Source organism: Rhinolophus sinicus, chromosome 16 (assembly GCF_057876585.1).
Source record: "Rhinolophus sinicus isolate RSI-liver-muscle chromosome 16, RSI-T2T, whole genome shotgun sequence".
Lineage (NCBI taxonomy): Eukaryota > Metazoa > Chordata > Mammalia > Chiroptera > Rhinolophidae > Rhinolophus > Rhinolophus sinicus.
In genome coordinates, this window is record NC_142516.1 from 131,946,290 (window position 1) to 131,964,269 (window position 17,980).

General features: G+C 35.4%; 1 protein-coding gene across 1 annotated transcript in view; it reads left to right on the plus strand.

Moving 5' to 3' along the window:
• The window catches only part of DDHD2 (DDHD domain containing 2), a 60,728-nt gene that overhangs the window by 9,219 nt on the left and 33,529 nt on the right, over positions 1-17,980 (plus strand). Inside the window, exons 2-5 of the mRNA XM_088793555.1 lie at positions 7,243-7,350; positions 13,581-13,835; positions 14,272-14,526; positions 15,273-15,519. Of these exons, the coding sequence (XP_088649681.1) occupies positions 7,243-7,350; positions 13,581-13,835; positions 14,272-14,526; positions 15,273-15,519 (865 nt within the window). The remainder of the gene's footprint in view (positions 1-7,242; positions 7,351-13,580; positions 13,836-14,271; positions 14,527-15,272; positions 15,520-17,980) is intronic.

Genomic DNA, 17,980 nt, shown 5'->3' on the forward strand with positions numbered 1-17,980 from the left:
CTTGAAAGTAAAAGGATGGAAAAAGAAATACGCAAACAGTAACTAGAAGACCTGATAAAAAGGTCAGTTCATCAGGAGATATAACAATTATAAATATGTATGCAACTAATAACAAAATACCAAAATATATGAAGGAAAAACTTACAGAAATAAAGTGAGAAATAAACAGTTCAATAATAATAGAGAATTCAGTGCCTCACTTTCATTAATGGATAAACAACTAGACATAAGATCAACAAAGAAATAGAAGATTTGAACACTGTAAACCAACTAGACCTAATAGACATCTTTAGAACACTCTACCCAACAACATAATATACATTCTTTTCAAGTGCACATGAAGCATTCTTTGGCATAAACCATATGCTAGCCATAAAACAAATCTTAATAAATATGAAAGGGTAGAAATAATACAAAGTATGTTCTCCAGCCATAATGTAATGTAATTAGAAATTAATAGCAGGAAAAACTGGGAATCTCGCAAATATGTGGCAATTAAACACTCCTAAATAACTAACTGGTTGAAGAAGAATGCAAAAGGAAAATAAAAAATACTTTGAGAAGAATGAAAGTGAAGACACAACATACCAAAACTTAAGAGATGCAGTTAAGAGGGAAATTTATAGCTGTAAATGCCTGCAGTAAGAAAGAATGATCTCAGGCCGCCCCGGTGGCTCATGGGCCATGGGCTCTCAACCACAAGGTTGCTGGTTCGACTTCTGCAAGGGATGGTGGGCTGCGCCCCCTGCAACTAAGATTGAAAGGACAACAACTTGACTTGGAAAAAAGTCCTGGAAGTGTACACAATAAAGTCCTGTTCCCCTAAAAAAGAAAGAAAGAATGATCTCAAATTAATAACCTTCCATCTCAAGACACTGGAAAAAGAATAAATTAAACCTAAAGCAAGCAGAAGGTAGGTCATAATAAAAATAAGAGTGAAAATTAATAGAGGATAGAAAAACAATAGAGGAAATCAATGCAACTAAAGGCTGGTTCTTTGAAAAGATCAACAAAATAGATTGACTCAGAAAAAAAGAGAGAAGACTTAAATAACTAGAGTCAGAAATGAAAGAGGGGACATTGCCACTTATCTCAGAAATAGAAAGGATTATAATGGAATACTATGAAAAATTGTATGTCAATAAATTAGGTAACTTAGAGGAAATGGAGAAATTCTTAGTAAGATACAAACCACCAAAACTAACTCGAGAAGAAATAGAAGATCAAATATATGGTGATGGAAGGAGAACTGACTCTGGGTGGTGAACACACAATGGGATTTATAGATGATGTAATACAGAATTGTACACCTGAAATCTATGTAATTTTACTGACAATTGTCACCCCAACACATTTAAAAAAAGGGGGGGGAATAAAAAGAAGAAATAGAAAATCTTAATAGACCTATAACAAGTAAGGAGATTGAATTGGTAATAAAAAAAAAAAAAAGTACCCACAAAGAAAGCCCAAGCCCAGGTACACTAGTGAATTCTACCAAACATTTAAAGAACTGATACCAATTCTTTATAAACTTTCCTAAAAAATAGGAGAGAATGCCTCTAAACTCCTTCTATGAAGCCATTATTACCCTGCTACCAAAACCAGACAAAGATATCACAAAAAAGTACAAGCCAATATCTCTTACGAATATGAATGCAAAAATCCTCAAAAAACCCCCAGCAAACTGAATATAGTAACATATAAAAAGAATTATATGCCATGACCAAGTGGGATTTATCCTAGGAATGCAAGGTTTATTTAACATCCGAAAATCAGTGTAACTCACCATGTCAATTGAATGAAAAACAAACCCTTATGATTATCTCAATACATATAGATAAAGCACATTTGACAAAACCCAGCGCTCACTCTTGATAAAAATGCTTCAGAAATACACGGAAATTTTTTCACCTGATAAAGGGTTTCTGTAAAACACCCACAGCCTGCCTTATACTTTATAATGAAATACTGGATGCTTTCCTACAAGATCAGGAACAAGACAAGTACATCTGCTCTTGCCACTTCCTTTCAACATGTGCCGGAGGTTCTAGCCAGGGCAACTGGGCAAGGAAAAGAAATAAAGAGGCATATATAACCTATATGTCTGTGTGAAATAGAACTGAGAGTCCAGAAATCCAGGTGACTATCTACAGTCAGTTGATTTTTGACAAGGATGTCAAGACCACTCAGGGGAGGGAAAGCATAGTCTATGGCACAACACATAGTGCCATGACAAGTGGATAGCCACATACAAAGAATAAAGTTGGACACTCTCACACCATATGTAAAAGTGAACTAAAAATGGATCATAGACCTACATGTAAGACCTAAAACTATAAAACCCTTAGAAGAAACAGAGTGGTAAATTTTCATTACTTTGGATTTGACAATAGTTTCTTAAATAAGAACCAAAAGCACAACCAACAAAAGAAAAAAAAATAGATAAATTGGAATTCTTCTAAATTAAGAATTTTTGTAGTTCAAACGACACTGAAGAAAGTGAAAAGGAAAAACATGTTTGCAAATCATATATTTGAAAAAGCACTGGTGTCTAGAATATATCAAGAAGTCTTAAAGCTGAACAATAAAAAATAGAACTAACCCAATTTAAAAATGGGTAAAATATCAGACCAGACAATTCTCTAAAGAAAGTATACAAATGGCCAAGGAGCACGTGAAATGGTCATGAGGGAGCTGCAAATCAAACCACAAGGAGATGCCAGTTCATACCCAACAGGATTGTTACAAAAACAAACAAAACCACAGAAAAAACGAGTATTGGTGAGGATGTGGACAAATTAGAACCCTGAGATGTTGCTGATGGGAATGTAAAATGGTGCAGCTGCTTTGGAAAAGTTTTCCAATTCCTCAAATTGTTAAACAGAGTCACCATATGACCCAGCAATTCCGCTTCTAGGTATATACCCCAAGAGAACTGAAAACATATGTCCACATAAAAAATTATTAATGAATGTTGGTAGCAGTATTATTCAAAATAGCCAAAAAGCGGCAACAATCCAAATGCCCATCAACTGATGAATGGATAAGCAAAACGTGGTATTTATATACAATGGAATATTATTTGGCCACAAAAAGGAATGAAGTACTGATACATGCTACAACATAGTTGAACCTCAAGAACATTATGCTAAGTGAAAGAAACTAGTCACAAGATATCACATGCTTTCTGATTCCATTTATGTGAAATATCCAGAATAGGCCAATCTAGAGAGAGAAACTAGGTAAGCAGTGGTGTAGCTCCGGGGGAATGGGGAGATAAGAGGATATAGCGAAAGTAAAGGGTACAGTATTTCCTTTTGAGGTTTTAAAAATGTTCTAAAATTGTGGTAATGATTACACATATCTGTGATGATACTAAAAATCATGAATTATACAATTTAAATAGGCCAGTTGTATGGTAGTGAACTCTATCTCACTAAAGCTGTTAATAAAAATAATAATGCCAATCCAATACAATGACTAACAGTTAACTAATGGATGCAGTTTGGGTTTCTTTGCAGTTCAGCTTGTCCTTAGAAAACAAATATCTTTCACTGAAGATGTACAGACAAAATAATGTTATTTAAAAGTCATATTATTTAAGTAGTTTTGAAATAGTTTTTTTTCCATGTGTGGTTATGTCACCAACCTGATATTATTGTATTTGTTGACTTTTCCTATAGTAAAAAAACAACTCTAAGAGTTGTGGCTTACAACAATAAACATTTATTTCTAGCTCATGTTCTGAATCCATTACAGTGGCTCTACTCCAGGTTTCGGGTTGCGGTCAGGTTTGCCCATGTATATTCTCGTCCTGACTCAAGCTAAAATCACAGCTCCTATATGGGATTTGCTGGTCTCCTGGTGGAGGGCAGGAGTGCAAAAAGGTTGCTAGGATTTGTATTGACTCCTAAATCCTTTGGAGTTAGCACACTGACACTTTTACTCATATTTGTTTTGCATAAAAGGTTAAATTGCATTTTTTAAATATGTGAGTTTATACTTGTACCTCCTGTTCAAATCCACCATATGTGGTTCTTCCTCATCTTTTTCCATTCAGTATAATATCTTCTCTTCCCCATGTGAAAATACTGGTTCCCAATAAATTGCTCTATTTATTCCCTCTATTCTACAATATACACAAAATGGTTTAAAAAACTAAAACACTAATATTACTAATAACATTCCCTGTAAAGTTTAATATTTCTTCGTATTTCTTTTGCCTTTAGAATATATACCACTAAGGATATCCATTTAGAAAACTGCTCAAGAGTTACTTGGATTAATTATTTTTGTGTGTGTGTGGTTATCAATTTCTTAGTATTTTTTAAAAGATAAAGTACAGTTTGAATTCATGGTGATATTTCCAATTCAAAGTAAGGATTTAAAATAGAAAATTTTTTTATTCTTACATCTCTTACCTCCTACTGTGAAAATACTGATTTCCAACCACACCAGCATAATCGTTCATTTGCAACTACAATACCCACACAATGATATCAAAATAACAATACCAATGATGTTGGTAATTATTTTAAAAATACACTTTTTTTATTGTTGTTTTTGGTACTCTATAAGTATGTATATCTCAGTCAAATCACTGTGCTTCATCTATTCATTTGAAATAGTTTCTCTTTGTGAGATTGTTCTTTCAATTCATTACTTAGTGTGTGTTTTTTCTTTTCGCGATTTAAAAATATTTAATTATCTTTTTTTTTTTTTTAGTGTATGTGCTGCCGAAGCGAGCACCTTTTATTTTTTTTTTAAATTGTGTTTTTCCAGGACCCATCAGCTCCAAGTCAAGTAGTTGTTTCAATCTAGTTGTGGAAGGTGCAGCTCACAGTGGCCCATGTGGGGATCGAACCGGCAACCTTGTTAAGAGCACCGTGCTCTAACCAACTGAGCTAACTGGCCTCCCTCCATTATCTTTTGTAATCATGTAAAATATTTACAGTTGTTCTAAAGTCAAATGCACAAAACAGTATATTTAAGTGGTCTACTTTCAATCTTTGCTCCACAGTTTTATTTTTTAACTTTTTGTTATAGAAACTTTCAAATAGATTTAAAAAACTAGTATAATAAAACTCCCAGATGTTCATCACCGATCTTCAGCAATTATTAGGTTAGTGTTAATCTTGTTTATACACCAATCACTTGCCACATGGTTAGTTTTATGGTAGTTTAAAAACATGTTACAATATTTGTTTAGGTTAGTCTTGAGGGCTGGTTTGTATTCTAATAGATCTGCGGAGAAATAGATGATTCGTGAAAGAGTAGAGGTAACTGCAGGAGTAAAGTCTTAGGAGGTAAGAGGTTATGTGGTCCAGAGCTCTGTGGAAGGACTGGCCTTTAGTAAGGCCAAAGACACTTCACTGATGCTTTCTGGGAAGACAGTGACAGATGTGGTACATTGACAGATTTAGTCAGTAGGAAGATGAAGGAGTTTCTGTCTGCTGCTACTGCTGCTACTTTTTTTTAAAGTGGAATATGAGATAAAGTCAGTTGAAAAATCAGGGGTGGGATGAGAGGATATTGGAGACTTGAGGGGACAGGAAGGGTAGTACAGTATAGTATAGTTGCCAGGCAGTGCAGAGTGTCTATTTCAGATTTGTGGTCATGAATTTATAGTGAAACCAGAGAGCTTGTTGTGTTTTTCTCCATCAAATATTTATTAGGTTGGTGGAAAAGTAATTGAGGTTTAAAAGGTTAAAAATAATTGTAAAAACCACAATTATTTTTGCACCAACCTAATAGATGAAGTACAGATATGGAGTCTGAATTTTTAGGTTTAAACTGGGTTAGTTTTTTGTAGGATGAGTATATTTGAGGGAAAGAGTGGCAAGGGATTTAGATGTTGAGAAGCTGAATAAGCAAGGGAAGACATGGGTGGGATGAGGGATGAGAAGGTGGAAAGGTAGTAAAAATGTGGGGTACCTCAGAGAATCAGTAGGAAAGAACCGAAACCAGGATAGTTCTGGGAATTAAGGGATTAGTTCAACACGCTGGGGGGAAGTCAGCTTCAACTCTTGTCTTTTCATCTCTGCTCAAGATTCAAATTCTTGGTAGAGAGAAATCAATTAATTAGTCAAATGCTACCCCTTAACCAGGAGAAAGGAGGGAGGGAATTAATCAAATTGCCTGATTGAGAAATTTGGTAGATAAGATCTGAAGTTTGCATGTGACCTTTTTTTATAAATCTTACTATTCTTTACTTTCTATGTTATGTAAAAGAGTTGTTACTTTTCCAACTTGTATAATGTCATATGGAATAATTACATGCTTTGCAAACAGTATTATGAAACTGATAAGTAGTGCAGTCAAGCTGAGATGGTGATAATTAATCTCTCAGTGATTACAACTGCCAGTGAATTTCTTTGTGAAACCATATTCGAAGTTTTGGGAAAAAATTCAAAGATCCTGTTTTAAGCTTAAAACTGTACTTAAGCTACAAAGTTCAAAGCAGAATAACTCAGCTTATATGATAACAAATATATATATTAAACCAGACTCTGAAAAGTTGATCTAGTCTGTTACCAGAATTTATTGGCTTATTGCAAATAATTGCATTAACTTTTGAGTTGGAGTGAAAAGCTGTAGAGATTAATGTCATTTCCTTGGTGAAAATTACCAAGCTATACTATATCAATTCCTGATAGGAAGTTAGTTGTAGGCTGCCAGCAGAAATTTTAGCTATAGCAGAGAGAAGAGGAATATGAAAAAGTAGTGTGGGGCCAGGCAAAGAAGTTCAGTATTGAAGATGTATGTATTTGAAATAAAAGTTTAGTGAAGTAAATTTGAAGTAAAGTAGTAACATTTTCAAGTTCCAAAGTTGTTGAAACAAGTAAGTACTACTTTTGTTAACAATAGCGAAGAACTATAATTGTGCTGTACTAATTAAATTAGTAGTGATGGGATTAGTGATTGGAGAGGGAGAAAGGAATCTAGTGTCTCTGGTTTCGCTAATCATCTTGATGTAGTAGAGTTTCTTTATATATTATTTGACCTGGTAACATTGGCACAACGCATGAGAACAGGCTTTTACTAGACAGTCAATAATTACTTTGTTTCAGGGCATGTGATTTCCCATATAGCTGCATCAATTTAATAATGAGTGCTTTTATAGTGGGGTTCTATTGCTTTTTTTCTTTTTTGAAACTTACACCTGCTTCTACTAACTTTTCAGAATGATGTAAGAATATTAGTAAAAGTGAATTTATTTTTATTTTCCTTTTTCTTTTTCAGGAGCAGCCACCATATCCTAGCTACAATTCTAACTACTGGAATTCTCCTGCCCGGCCTAGGGCTCCTTACCCGAGTACATATTCTATAAGACCGGAAATGCAAGGACAGGTATCGTCTAAAATTGACAGACTTTCTGAATTTTTTTCTTTTTTTTTAAAGATTTTATTGGGAAAGGGAGCAGGACTTTATTGGGGAACAGTGTGTACTTCCAGGACTTTTTCCAAGTCAAGTTGTTGTCCTTTCAATCTTATTATAGAGGGCGCAGCTCAGCTCCAGGTCCAGTTGCCGTTGTTAGTTGCAGCGGGTGCTGCCCACCATCCCTTGCAGGAGTCGAACCAGCAACCTTGTGGTTGAGAGCCCACTGGCCCATGTGTGAATCGAACTGGCAGCCTTCGGCATTAGGAGCACAGAGCTCCAACCGCCTGAGCCACCGGGCCAGCCCCTGAATTTTTTTCTTAATGAATTGATTTATTTTCAGAACCTACGGAGATTTCATAGTAATGATGTGCGGGTTTTTGTTATTTAATGAACTCTATCTTTAAATCATCTTAGTGTTTTTAGCTCAGAGATAGGAAGTATCTAGGCAAGTATTATACCTATAGCAAAGGTAGTTTGAGGCATAACAGCTTATTTCTCAGGATCTGGAAACAACAAATATAAAATGTACTTGTTTTTTAAAATTTGATTTTTTAAAAATGTAATTGACATTATATTGGTTTCAGGTGTACAATATAATAATTCGATATTTGTATGTATTGCGAATGATCACCATAAGCAGTAGTTGACATCCATCATAACACGTAGTTACAAACTTTTTTCTTGTGATGAAACCTTTTAAAATTTACTTTCTTAGCAACTTTTAAGTATACAATAAAGTGTTGTTTTCCATAGTCACCAGGCTGTACATTATATCCCCCGGACTTACTTAGTTTATAACTGGAAGTTTGTACCTTTCGACCACCATCTATTCCTGCTGTGCCCCACTTCTCCCTCAACCCCCTTCCTGCCCCGCACCAATCTGTTCTCTGTATCTGTAAGTTGGGTTGTTTTTTTGTTGTTGTTTTTGTTTAGATTCCACATATAAATGAGATCATATAGTACCCTGTTTCCCCGAAAATAAGACCTAGCCGGACCATCAGCTCTAATGCATCCTTTGGAGAAAAATTAATATAAGACCCCCGGTCTTATGTTATATAAGACCGGGGGTCTTACATTATAGTAAAAGAAGACCGAGTCTTATATTAACTTTTGCTCTCAAAGATGCATTAGAGCTGATGGTCCGGCTAGGTCTTATTTTTGCAGAAAAACGGTATTATATTTGTCTTTTTCTGTCTGACTTACTTCACTTAGCATAATGCCCTCAAGGTCCATCCATGTTGTTTCAAATGGCAAGATTTTCTTCTATTTTTATGGCTGAATAATATTCCATTGTATATATAGATACCACATTTTCTTTGTAGATCCATTGATGGACACTTAGGTTGTTTCTCTGTCTTGGCTATTGTAATAATGTTTCAGTGAACATGGAGGTGCAGATATCTTTTTGAGTTAATGTTTTCATTTCCTTTGGATATATTCCCAGAAGTAGCATTGCTGGATCATAAGGTAGTTCTATTTTTAATTTTTTGAGAAACCTCAGTACTGTTTTCCATAGTGGCTGCAGCAATGTACATTCCCACCAGCAGTGTACAGGGGTTCCCTTTTCTCCACATCCTTGCCAACAGTTGTTATTTCTGGTCTTTTTTGATAACAGCCATTCTAATTGGTGTGGGGTGATATTTCATTGTGGTTTTGATTTACATTTCCCTGATGATTAGTGATGTTAAGCATCGTTTCATGTACCTGCTGGCCATCTATATATCTTCTTTGGAAAAATGTTTATTCAGATCTTCTGCCCGTTTTTTGATCTGATTGTTTTTGTTTGTTTGTTTTGCTGTTGAGTTGTATGAATTTTTTATATATTTGGGATATTAACCCCTTATCAGAAATTCGATTTGCGAAAATTGTCTCCCATGCACTAGGTTGCCTTTTCATTTTGTTGATGGTTTCTGTTGCTGTGTAGAAGCTTTTTAGTTTGATGTTACCCCAGTTGTTTATTTTTGCTTTTGGTGTAAGAAAATTTGACTCCTTTTGACAAATATTTAATTTTAAATATTTCAAGCATAATGAAAAAGTACAGAAAATATATACATCTTTCTATCTAGCACCTAGTTTTATTAGTTTTTAAGTTTGCCACATTTGTTTCAGATTTTTAAAACGAAGTAAACCAAATACAATTGAAGCCCCATGTAATACTTCTTTCCATTTTCTTGTTATATTTATTATCTTATATATGTTTTTATGCTTTCACTACTTGTATATGCATTTATATAGTATTATTGAACATGTTTTTAAACTTGATATGAATGGTTTCATATTAGCATTTTCCTGCAGCTTGCCTTTTTTATTCAGCATTGTTTTTTATTTTTTTGTTGTATAACATATAAGAATTTCCCTAGGGTATGGAATTGTTGGGCTTGGTTATGTACATCTTTATTAAATGTATTATATTATATAAGACCCAGTCTTATAGTGAAATAATATTGGGTCTTATTTAATTTTTGCTCCAAAAGACGCATTAGAGCTGACGGTCCGGCCAGGTCTTATTTTCAGGGAAACATGGTAATTGTGTCATCCTCATTCCTGTGGCTGAAATTGAGAAGCAGACGTTGCTTAGTCATTACTTCGCGCTGCATGCTTGTGATTTGGCCACGTATCATAAACTTCACCCTGTAATGTGTACAATTCAGTTGTTTTTAGTACATTCACAAGGTTGTACAACTATAATCATTTATTTTAAAGGGGGACTGGGTTGTAAAATACAGCTTATTAAGTACTGTTGTCAGGAGTTCCTGTGAGACAAAAATTGGAATAGTTCTGTAAGTGGAGATAATGCATGAGGAAGCAACTGGTGGATGGATAATAATAGATTTGGCAATTCCAAAAATGAGTATTAGTAGAAATTCAAGTTGATGTTGACAATTGTGAAATCTTGGAGTATTTTGTGGTAAAGCCTTCAGTGTTTTTCAGTGTAAACACAACAGGAGGAGTTGTAGTGTTGCTAGAGGAAAAAAAAAAATTTTTTTTGCAGGCTTATGTCTGTTTGCTATTTGGTATTCTTAGTAAATGGCAAGGGAATTCATTAAACAGTGTATCGGTTTCTGGGTGAAGGACCTGACCACTTTTCTTTTCTTTGGATTCTACATTGACAGAACAGTCCATCAACTGTGAAACCACCTTTTGTAAGAAGTATTTCATACTAGATAATCTTGAGCTTGTAATGAGACGCCATATGGTGTGACGTTATTTTAACTTTGAATGCTACATATCTACATTTATATTGATCTTGCAAATCAAGAACAAGAGCAACAGTTGGAATTTCTCTGAGTTTTCAGAGCTCCAGTCTCTTGATTTCTTCTGGAACCCAGAATGAGACTTTTACAGAAAGTCAGTGACTGTCAAGGATTTTATTTAATTATTCTTCAGTTTCAGATTTCATCTCTTGTCATATCAGCTGACAAATTTCAAATCACAGAAGTTTCCCTTCATTAAGTAGTCTACTTGAATACTGATGAAGTAATTATGGTTCTAGCAGCCCACTGGATTCTAGGCACATTTGGGATTTCATGATATTTTTAATAGCATAAAATTTTTTTTTACCATAGAAATGAAAAATTTATTATTACAAATTTGGGAAATAAAGAAAAGGGGAAAAACACTCTTAATTCTGCCATCCTAATGGGGGGGGGGCAGAGTTTGCCACCCCATAATATGCCTTTTGAGACATGGATTATTTTAAGTTGGTTAGGGTTAGGAAACAAAAGACTCAGAAAAAACCCTCCCCCTTTACCTGGCTGAAGGAATTCCAGTAGAAAAACCTGTTTAAAGGATGGGAGCTATTCACTTTAGCTACTCACTTTAGCATATTTACATTAACATACATGAATTAAGTGTGGCAGACAGGATGGATCCAAGTCTGTCAGATTCCCCTCTGTGTCCTATTGTTTCTGGGTAGCCCAGCAATCATTTATTTACCGTATTTGCTTTTTCTCATCTACCTGTGAATTGCCTGCTCTCCCTTTGAAATACTAGACCCCTGCCCCCCTCTCCTCAGTCCAGAATGGCATCGAAATCTCAATTGTCCAATGTGACCTTGGATCTCATGTTCTTACAGAACTCCTGAATGTACATACGTAATAAATTCGATCATTTTCTCCTGTTAATCTGTCTCATGTTAATTTATTAGTCTGGCCAGAAGAACTTAAAAAGGGTGGAGGAAAGTTATTTTCATCTCCCACACTAATATATCCATATTTTAGTAGATTTGTCATCAGCCTTTTTCCTAGCATGTTTACACAGCTTTAAACTTATTGTACATACACTTTTTTATATGACTTCATGTATCTTCTGTACTTTCCATGTTAATCTCCCATGTACTCATCTCTCAGCTTCAGTGAGCATCAGTACATGACCATTTTGTTTCATCTTTATACTTGGAGTATTTTGAAGCAAATTGCAGACATCACATTATTTCATTTATAAATAAATGTGTACTTTATGATATAAGGAAGTTTTGAAAACATTGTCATAATGCCATTATTAAAACTAAAAGTAATTCTTAACATCATCAAATGTCTGGTCAGTCTAACAGTGAATTTTTAAGGCAGAATAAAATTTCCTCAATGAATAGTCCATAATCTACTTAATCATTCCATTATTATAGGACATTTAGGTTGTTGACAATTTTATATGATTATAAATAATGCTATGATGAACAAATTAATGCCTATCACTTTTTCTCTAGTTGAATCATTTTCTTAGTAAGGATTTCTAGAAGTTGAATAACAGTAAAGAAAGTCACATGATGTTTGATCAATTCTCCAACTGTATGTCGTATTAAGGGATTTCTTTGTTTAGTCACAGCAACCCATCAGTGGAAGACCCTGACGGCCTCCTAGTGGCTTTAACAAAGGGGTGGTTCATTGTCCTGCTCTGGGGATGCCTTGCTGGATCTTCAGTTGCACCTCTCCCAGGCTATGTGGTGATAATAGACTGTCTTTTATCCTCTGGCATAAAACTATGACTAAGAATTTAAATTATTTTCCATGGTTTTATGACCTCCCACTTCGATCTATCCCACTTTTTGATATGTTAGATAGGAATCAAATTTGAATTTCATTTTCTTCATCCATTAACAGCTGTACAAGATGTCAGGATTTTTAAAAAAAAATTTAAATAAATTTTATTGGGGAACATTGGGGAACAGTGTGTCTCTCCAGGGCCCATCAGCTCCAACTCGTTGCCCTTCAATCTAGTTGTAGAGGGCGCAGCTCAGCTCCAAGTCCAGTCGCCGTTTTCAATCTTAGTTGCAGGGGGCACAGCCCACTATCCCATGCAGGAATTGAACCCGCAACCTTGTTGTTGAGAGCTCGTGCTCTAACCAACTGAGCCATCCGTCTGCCCCAGGATTTTTTTTTATTGAGGTATAACTAAAACATTAGTTAGAAGTGTACAACATAATAATGATTTGATATTTGTATACATTGCAAAATGATCACAAGAAGTCTAGATAACATCCCAGGATTCTTATTCTTCTATCTAAAGTGGGAAACGTTATGTAGTCTTAGAGAGAAAGATGACTACCGGAAAACTTGATTCTATGTGTTAACCATTTTAAAAGGTAAAGTGGAAATTAATAGAAAACATTAAGGTAATCATTTAAATTTAGAGTTTAGATTGAATTTTGTTTGGATTACTAAACTGAGGATTGTTGGTGTCAGTAATAGTCTGGATAGGTGATTTAAAACTACAGTAAGCAATGTATGAGGAATTTGTGTTGCCTGCTGTTATTTATTTGGGAAGCAGAGAGGGATAATACAAAGAACATAAGCTTTGGTGTTCTGGGTTCATTTCTTGACCTTGACATAACTATACAAACAATATTATAAATAATTACCATTTATTGACTGTACTACGTGCTGGACACTACATGCTGAGCATTTTATGTATGTCGTCTCATTTAATTTTCACAATAACCCTGCAAGATAAACTTATGATCTCCATTTTCCTCATGGAGAAACTAAAGCTCAGAGAGGTTATGACACAGACTCTACAGTGATAATCCGAGTTTAATATATAGTATGTGATTATAATAGAGAAAGAAGGCTTCAAAAATTGCTAAGTAGTTCATATTGTCATTAATTACTGATTTTTCCCAAAGTTTTCAAAGTTGGGCATTAAGTCAGGACATTTCAACTCTTCTACTCATCTTGTTTTCTCTCAACTTTGCTTTTCTACAGAGTTTGAATTCTTATACAAATGGAGCATATGGCTCGCCATACCCCCCTGGCCCTGGGGCAAATACTGCCTCATATTCTGGGGCTTATTACACACCTGGATATACTCAGACCAGTTACCCCACAGAGGTTCCAAGCACTTACCGTTCACCTGGCAACAGCCCAACACCAGTCTCTCGTTGGATGTATCCCCAGCCCGACTGCCAGACTGAAACACCTTCTCTTAGGGGGCAGGTGCCAGGGTATCCTGCTTCACAGGTGAGCATTTTTTGGTTGGATTTATATTTTTCAATATTCTATTAATGATGCCATGTTTATTTCTCTGTTCACTTTAAGAGGATTTCTAATACGTCTTTATTTGTGCTTCCTTATAGCATACGGGTCCACTTATTTATAGTATCTGTGGAGCAGACTTATGCTGTGCTTCAGCCATTGAATTTTAGGTCCTATTCTTTCTGAGTTTAATTGTCACCAAATCTGCCCCCTGATAATCTTTGGGACCAAGCTTTTTTATGGTTGGAGAAATTACTGTAACTGATCAGAGATGCTACAGTTTCTCTCAATAGTAGCTAAAGTATACTATGTTAGCAGAGAGGAAGCATCTCAGAATCTGTTTTTACTAGAATATTTTCATTACTTCTTCAAGGGTTTGTTTTTCAGCAATGACCACCGTATTTCCTTCCTCGCAATCTAGAACCCCGGAACGACCCTGCCCCATTATCCTTATGGGAATGGCAATCGTAGTGTTCCACAGCCAGGACCATCTGTACGACCACAAGAGGACTCCTGGGCTTCTCCTGGTGCTTATGGAATGGGAGCCCGTTACCCCTGGCCTTCAGCTGTGCCCTCAGCACCACCTGGGAATCTCTACATGAGTGAAAGTACTTCACCATGGCCTGGCAGTGGCTCTCCTCAGCCACCTCCTTCACCACCACCCCAGCAGTCCAAGGTAGGAGACCTTCTAAACATTGTTCTTTTGATGTTTGGGTAATGAATAAAGCACCACATGACACTTTTCTGCATTACTCTGTATTAAATGGGGACTAATTGCAAGAAGTTGGTGAGTGCAACCTGTAGCTTTACCTAGCCCAGTTTTTGTGGGGTTTTTTTTAAGACTATTTTTTAGAGCAGTTTTAGGTTCACATCCTCTTTTTAAAAGAAATAAATGCTCATTTCCTGTTTGTCGTAATACTATCTGAATGTTAAAATCAAAGATGGTTGTATTTTATTATCTCAGTCTATAGACAGAAGGAAGACAAAACCACGGTGAAATTGTATGGTTTAATTAAACCAAAGACTCGCACATCATTTGCTTGTGGCTGGGGTACTTTTCCAGATCTGTCTGAAGGTTTTAACTCTCCGGAGAAAACTATCTAATTCCTATTTATTAAGTCACTCGGTGGATTGTGAGGTGGTAAGGATAGATTATGAGGTGTTTATGATGATGACCTGCCTCAGGGTAGATTCCAGCCATTACCCTCAGGAATTCTCTGCTTTTATTTGACAAGGCATTCCCTTTTATCTTTTTAGGGTTGTGTTTTTCTCAAAGCATTAAAGTAAGAGGTCCAGTTTTATTGGTGGGAAATCTTTTCATGTACCTTCCTTGTCAGGTGAAAGAAGTGGGCTAACAAATTTGATATTGATGGATTCCCATTAAAACGGCTTTTTTTTCTCTCCTTGCTCTCCTACTCCAAGGATTCCTCATATCCCTATAGCCAATCAGATCAAGGCATGAACCGGCACAACTTTCCTTGCAGTGTCCATCAGTATGAGTCCTCGGGAACAACGAACAATGACAATTCAGATATGCTGGAGTCCCAAGTCCAATACAGTGCTGAGCCGCAGCTGTATGGTAATGCCACCAATGAAAATCCCTGCAATCAAGATCAAAGTAATAATCTTCCTGAAGAGTGTTTATCTTCAGATGAAGGAACTCCCCCAAGTATTAAAAAAATCATTCACGTGCTGGAGAAGGTCCAATATCTAGAGCAAGAAGTAGAAGAGTTTGTAGGAAAAAAGACAGACAAAGCATATTGGCTTCTGGAAGAGATGCTAACCAAGGAACTTTTGGAACTGGATTCCGTTGAAACTGGAGGCCAGGACTCTGTCCGGCAGGCCAGAAAAGAGGCTGTGTGTAAAATCCAAGCCATACTGGAAAAATTGGAAAAAAAAGGATTGTGAATGGATTTAGAACAAAGGGGAAGCCTGCTAATAACTTGACCAAAGCATTCTTGATTTTGGTTAATTACCCTCTTTTTGAAATGCCTGTTGATGACAAGAAGCAATACATTCCAACTTTCCTGTGATTCAAAACTTGAAAAACTGGTAAAGGTCTTGGAAAAACATTTTTGTTATGAGTTGTTTTCAGTTTTCAGACCAATGAATGTAATAGGAAACTGTGGAATTATCAATATTGCCAAGTAGACTCATTCTTTAACAAGCTGCTTCTTATCAGCAGGAGGGAAATACACTTTATGTAACAGGCTTATTAAAAACCTACCAGATGAGACTGGATATAATCTGAAACAAACAGGCTCTGTTTTCTAAAACATCTGGTTACTTGTCACATTTTTGTACATTGTGACTGCTTTCAACATACCCTTCATGTATAATTACAGCTTGGACTTTAGCCTTGTTGGACCTGTTTTGTTTTGTTATTTGCAGTTCACAAATGTAGTATTATTCTCTACTTCTTGGTACATTTTGTAGTAATATGTTTAATATAATTATTCAAGAGACTATATTGACAGCCAGATAGTATGGCATTTCTGAATGATTTTATATCTTTTCACCACTTGAATATATTGCAATGTGTAGTGAATTCCTGAGGTAAATTGTCTCTTTTTTTGTATAGGTCATTAGTTTAGAGTTTTACCACTTCTGTTTTTCATGTTAATAGTGGAAAGCCAATTTGGAAATGATATGGGCATAGGAATGAAAATCTTTGTGGCCATTTTTCTTTTTTGCCATTTTATTGTATTTAGATAAAGATCCACTTTAAAATTTCTTTTCTTTGGGGTGGCCAGATAGCTCAGTTGGTTAGAGCATGGTGCTGGTAGCACCAAGGTTGCCAGTTCGATCCCTGTATGGGCCACTGTGAGCTGTGCCCTCCTTAAAAAAAAACAACACCTTTTTTTTTCCCTTTAACTATATTTTCACTATATGCATCCATATGGAGCATTGTGATAGATAACAAATGAAAAATTAAATGCCACAGTGGACAGAAATAATAACTGTAAAAGTAATAAACACTACTATTTGGAAATGCTGTTCTCCATCTAAAATATTAGTTTCACCAACAAGATCCCTATGAGCAGACTTCAGCTCAGTTTGTAGTCAAAACAATGAGGGTAAAAGAGAATTCATGCTCAGGGAATGAATCAGCCATAGTTAGAGTGTGAAATTATTTTCTTGTTTTAAAGGTAGATTTGATGTTTATTTCCCTAGAATAAATTGCATAGAAAGTATTGCCTGTTTTATAAAAAGATGTTTATTACCATTAAGAACAGTCATTGGGCCAAATTTAAGGATCTTAGCTGGGCTATTGTATAGAAGAGACTTAGGTAAATAACTTACTTTTTACACCTGAAGTGAGTTCTAGTATACAGTATCTGTTATTTGAAAAACATCTGTTTCTTAATAAGATATCCAAGTGATATCTTTTTTTTTTTTGACTGCCAGGCCTATTAGTGATAATAAATCTATCAGTCCTCTCCTCTCTTTATTAAAAAAATACACAATACAAACATATTTTATGATGAGAAGAAATGGAATAAAAATAATTGGCTGCATCTTATGGTTAGGATGAGTGAGTTTATGAGATAATATAGTGATAATTTTATTCTAGGATTTTAAATTTTGGCCTAATATAGGAATGTTAAAAAAGGCTTTACTATGAAAAATAGAAAATTGTACTTAATACTAAGATTTAAAGAGGAAGGGAGACCCTTAAAGCAAAGTTAACATAAACCAGTGAGAAAATGACTAATTCAGGAGGGAACGCTACTACTGAGTGCCCAGGATACCAGTTCTCATTGTCTTAACACACACACACACACACACACACACACACACACACACCATAAACATACATGTATATGTGTGTGTATATGCTTTTTAAGAGTTATTTTTAATTTTGAGATAATTTTAGACCACCTGAAGAGTTGTGAAAAAGTAGTTTCTGTATATTTTTCATGCAACTTCCCCTTCCGTCAACATCTTACATAACCATAGAACATTTGTCAAATTAAGAAATTAGCCTCGATACAATACTATTAACTAAAGTAGAGATTTTTAAAAAGTAGAGATTTTCTTAGCCTTTTAACTAATGTCCTTTTACTTACTGTTCCAGGATCCAATCCAGGATCCCACCTTGCATTTAGTTGTCATGTGTCTGTAGTGTC